The sequence below is a fragment of the Physeter macrocephalus genome, chromosome 11 (assembly GCF_002837175.3).
Source record: "Physeter macrocephalus isolate SW-GA chromosome 11, ASM283717v5, whole genome shotgun sequence".
Taxonomy (NCBI): domain Eukaryota; kingdom Metazoa; phylum Chordata; class Mammalia; order Artiodactyla; family Physeteridae; genus Physeter; species Physeter macrocephalus.
In genome coordinates, this window is record NC_041224.1 from 169,769,255 (window position 1) to 169,773,647 (window position 4,393).

The following is a 4,393-nucleotide window of genomic DNA, read 5'->3' on the forward strand; positions in this document are numbered from 1 at the left end:
GATTTTGTCAAATGTTTTTTATGCATCTATTGAGATGATTGATCATTGTGGTTTTTCTCTTTCCTTTTGTTAATGGGGTGTATCACATTGATTGATTTGTGTATGTTGAACCATCCTTGGGACCCTGGAATGAATGCACCTTGATCATGGTATATGATCCTTTTTATGTATCGTTGGATTCGGGTTGCTAATATTTGTCAAGGATTTTTGCTCCTATGTTCATCAAATTAAAGTTCTTGGTGAAAATGAAAAATGTGTCTTTTATTTTTACTTAAAAACAAAGTAAAGTTTTAAACAAAGTTTTTGGCCAACCCAATATTAGCAAACAGTTGTGAAGTTTTCATTTCAAACACTTTACTAATAAAAACAGTGAGAAGTCTCATTTTGTGTGAAGGAGCCTCATAAACACAAAATCTACATCTGTTAGGAACTGCGAGTGATCTTCCCCTGCACAAGGCAACTAGCGTGCAAGGTTTCCGCAGTTCAATTCAACAAACATTTATTGAGCATCTACTATGTGTCAGACCGTGTTAGGCCCTGAGAATACAAAATTGTATAAAGTGTGATGCCATCCCTCAGGAACTCATGGTCTAGTTGGAAAGTGGACAAAGAAGTGAACAATAGCACTGCAGTTGGACTCAGATGAGCATTGGGGGCTGAAGGAGCCCTTGATCCACCTTTGTTGGTGGGGATTCCAGGAAGTCTTGGAGGAGGTAAACTCTGAGCCAAGCCTTGCAAAAGGATTTCAGGTCTAGTCTGCTTGCCAAGTCTCCCCATCTAACAGAGTGGTCCTGAGTTTTCAAAAATCCTTGACTCAAAAGAGGGTCATAGCATTCAGACACTTCAAGCACCAGATCACACCCTACGTCAGAGGAGAAAAAATCCACAGCTTGGCCTCCTTTCCTGTAGCAAAGAACCTGGTGGTCAGAAAGGTTGGGGATGAAGGCACGCCTGAACTGCTGGCCAGCCAGAGAAGCATACAAACACTTAGGATTGCTTCCTTACTCCCAAATTAGATGCTTGCAGTACTGAAACCATGCTCACTGCACAAAACTTTCCCTGGGGACTCGTGGGCTTTCCATTCTTTCCAGCATTTGGGGCTCATCGCTGGACAAGAAGAGCAGGAGGCCTGGGTCAAGTCCGGCCTCTACCCACCAACAACTGGTTTGTGATCAAGTACCCATCAATTTCTTCATTTGTAAAATGAGAGCACGGCTCTGGGAGATTGTAGTCCATGATTCTATCCTGTCAACGTGGGAGTTAGGCAGTTGCTAGAATGTGAAGAAACCTGGATTATCCCTTATTAGTCTGTGGGTTCTCCTACAGGCAGAGGTTCCTGGACTGCATGCTGCTCTGAGCTCTCAGGCAGCAGACGGCGGGTGGGGTGGGGGGTGGGGTGTGCAACACTGAAGTTGCAGTTGGAGCCCTGGATCTGATTTTCATCTCTGTTCACCTTGTGGGCGCCACCTAATTACTTCCCAGGTAAAATGTGGGACAGATGATCACTAGCAGTCCACAGTAAATTCGGGCTTGAGAAACTCATCCACTGAGATGCAGGACAAAACTCGTTCAAATACACGATTAAAGTAAGTGGGAAATGCGTGCGATCTGCCAGGTACCTAGGAAAGGTTGAAGACACCAGCTAAACCTCAGCGATGCGGCAGTCAAAGGTCAGCGCAGAAAACCAGTACTTTGGCTGGCTGAGAGGCACACTCAAGTCTTTGCCAGAAAGCAGAATTTTCCTTCTGAGGTATCTGTTGTTTGAAGAGAAGTCCGCAAGGCTCGAAGACGAGGTTAAGAACTCAACCTGCCTTCCACCTAGGGTCGGGACCCGCGCCGTTTTCCCGAGCTCTAATGGAAGGGGCGGGTCCGGCGCGGCGGCAGCAGCCAATGAGAGAGTAACCCGATGAAGTCATGGAGTTCCTCAGCGCTTCATTGGCGGATCACCGAGGCGCCGGCGCAGACTGCAAGGCGGGTTGGCCAGTGGGCAGCTGGACGCCCGAGATCCAGGAATGGCAGGGCGAGTCTGTAAACTTCTCCACAGCTTTTATTTACCCGAAGGGGAGAGCCACGCGATGAGTGCGTCTCTTCTTGAAGGGAGAAATGAAAATGCCCAGAAAAAAGACCTCTTACCCACCCCAAAGTCTGGATTTACTCATCCTGAGGTAACCGCCTTTCTTTGGTGAAAGTGGAAAGTTTTGTTTTGTTTTAATCCAAACACACAGATTAATTAACCGCTTTAACCGTTTAATGATACTGAACAAACATCCCTTGGCTGGTCACCTTTTATTTCCCCATGGTGACACTCAAGGTTGGGAACAAAGACATTTCTGACGTTTTGAAACATTTTAAAATCGTGATTCTCAAACCGTGGTGTACAGAGAGATCCAGAATGTAGGTTGCACACACCGGGCGCCCCCCCCCCCCCTTTCCAGTCCTTCTGACTCTGGAACCTGCAGATTGAAGAAACTGGCAGGGCCAGGAATGTGGACGCCACTTTGGGAACCTAGCATTTGAGCATCATCAGAGCTTGTTACAAATGCAAATTCTCAGACTGTGCCCCTCCAGACCTACTGAATCAGAAACTCTGAGGTCTGGCCCTCTGTGTTTTAACAAGTCCTCCAGGTGGTTCTGATTCACCTTCTAGTTTGAGAATGCCTTTAAATCAACTCCTCATGACCCTTGAGACTGCTTCAGAACAATCTGAAGAGTTACCCTGCAGTCCATTCAGTCCTGCACTCCCAGACTCTTAGGCCTATCCGGGGGCCTGTAGTCCAGTCCTTCTGGGGTAGGTAATTTTGGATGCCTGCCCTGTTCTCACCATGGAACTCCAGGCTCCTCACCAGGGCTCCTAGCAGCTGCCATGGTTTTGCCTACAAGTAATTGGACCAGAGGTGCACCTGTGACAGTGCTTTCCTAGAATTGATTGAGATGGTTTCTGTGAGTGACTAGACCCTGAGGGTGAACATGGTACCCAAGGGCAGCCTTGTTCTGCCATATGGCCTGGGGAGCAGAGGAAACTGGTCTGCAGAAGGAAGAAGAGGAGTGAAGCAGACACATAGGTCCAGAGATGGGGGGGTGGAAAGAGAATCCATTCCTAGATGCCCTTCAGGCCCTGCACTACCGGCCTCTGCCTACTTCTCAGACTTAGGCCGCTGGCTCTGGCTCACAGGACTCCGTTAGCTGAAGTAAAGATCACTTTCCCAACCTACCTGAGGCCCTGCTGTCTTCCAGCCCTCAGGTAGCAGGTGATTCCTCAGCCTGTATTCTCTGATAACAAACACCCCTCCTGACTGACCCATGTGGATTCCTGAGATTTGCCACCCAGGGACTCTTGAGGGATTCAGCTTTGTTTTACAGACAGGGAAACTGAGACCCAAGTGACCTGCCCACGGTTATGTGAGCACTAAGCCTGCAGGCCACTGCTGCATCCCCAGGGGACTCACCCCCATGACCTTGGGTCACAGCCCAGGGCTCTCACAGCAAAGCAGGCAAGTCAACCTCAGGCCTTTCTGCCTCCTCTTGCAAGCTTTTAATAAATCAGTTTCATTTTCAAAATACTGCCCAGAATAGTCTATGGTCAGCAGAAAGATGCTGACAGCACTGTCTATTCTAGGAAGTTATTTTATTTTTCTGATGAATTATAGTGGCAATGGATGGTTTGAATATCTGTTGCTGAAGGAGCATGACAGATGTTACACAGGTCCTCACCCCACCCAGATTTTTTTTTTTAAGATGTAAAATGATATGATCTAGTAATTCCACTGCTGGGTATTTATCTGAAGAAAATGAAAACACTAATTCAACAAGATAGGTGCACCCCTTGTTCATTGCAGCATTATTTACAATAATAACCAAGACATGGAAACAGCCTGTGTCCACACACAGATGAATAAAGAAAATAAGAAAATGCAAGATATATGTGTGTGTTATATATTATAATATATATATATAAATATTACTCAGCCATAAAAAAGAATGAAATCCTGCCATTTGCGACAACATGGATGCACCTTGAGGGCATTGTGCTAAGCGAGATAAGTCAGACAGAGAAAGACAAATACCATATGATCTCATATGTGGGATCTAAAACAAAACAAAACAAAACAAACTCAACAGAGAACAGATCGGTGGTTGCCAGAGGCCAGGGGTGGGGGTTGGGAGAAATGGGAAAGGGGGTCAAAAGGTATAAATTCCCAGTTATACAATAAATCAGCTATGGGATGTAAAGTATGGCCTGGTGACTGTAGTTAATATTGTTTGTATATTTGAAAGTAGCTAAGAGGGTAAATCTTTTTTTAAACATCTTTATTGGAGTATACTTGCTTTACAACGTTGTGTTAGTTTCTGCTTTATAACAAAGTGAATCAGCTATACGTATACATATGTCCCC

At 45.8% G+C, this 4,393-nt stretch overlaps 1 protein-coding gene across 2 annotated transcripts in view; it reads left to right on the top strand.

The window, feature by feature from the left end:
- The first annotated feature begins 2,005 nt into the window (after positions 1-2,005).
- LOC114487222 (uncharacterized) overlaps positions 2,006-4,393 on the top strand; it is a 30,113-nt gene continuing 27,725 nt past the window's right edge. For both annotated transcript variants that reach the window (XM_028496333.2, XM_028496332.2), the window contains exon 1: positions 2,006-2,165. In XM_028496333.2, the coding sequence (XP_028352134.1) occupies positions 2,013-2,165 (153 nt within the window). In that variant the 5' untranslated portion in view covers positions 2,006-2,012. The remainder of the gene's footprint in view (positions 2,166-4,393) is intronic.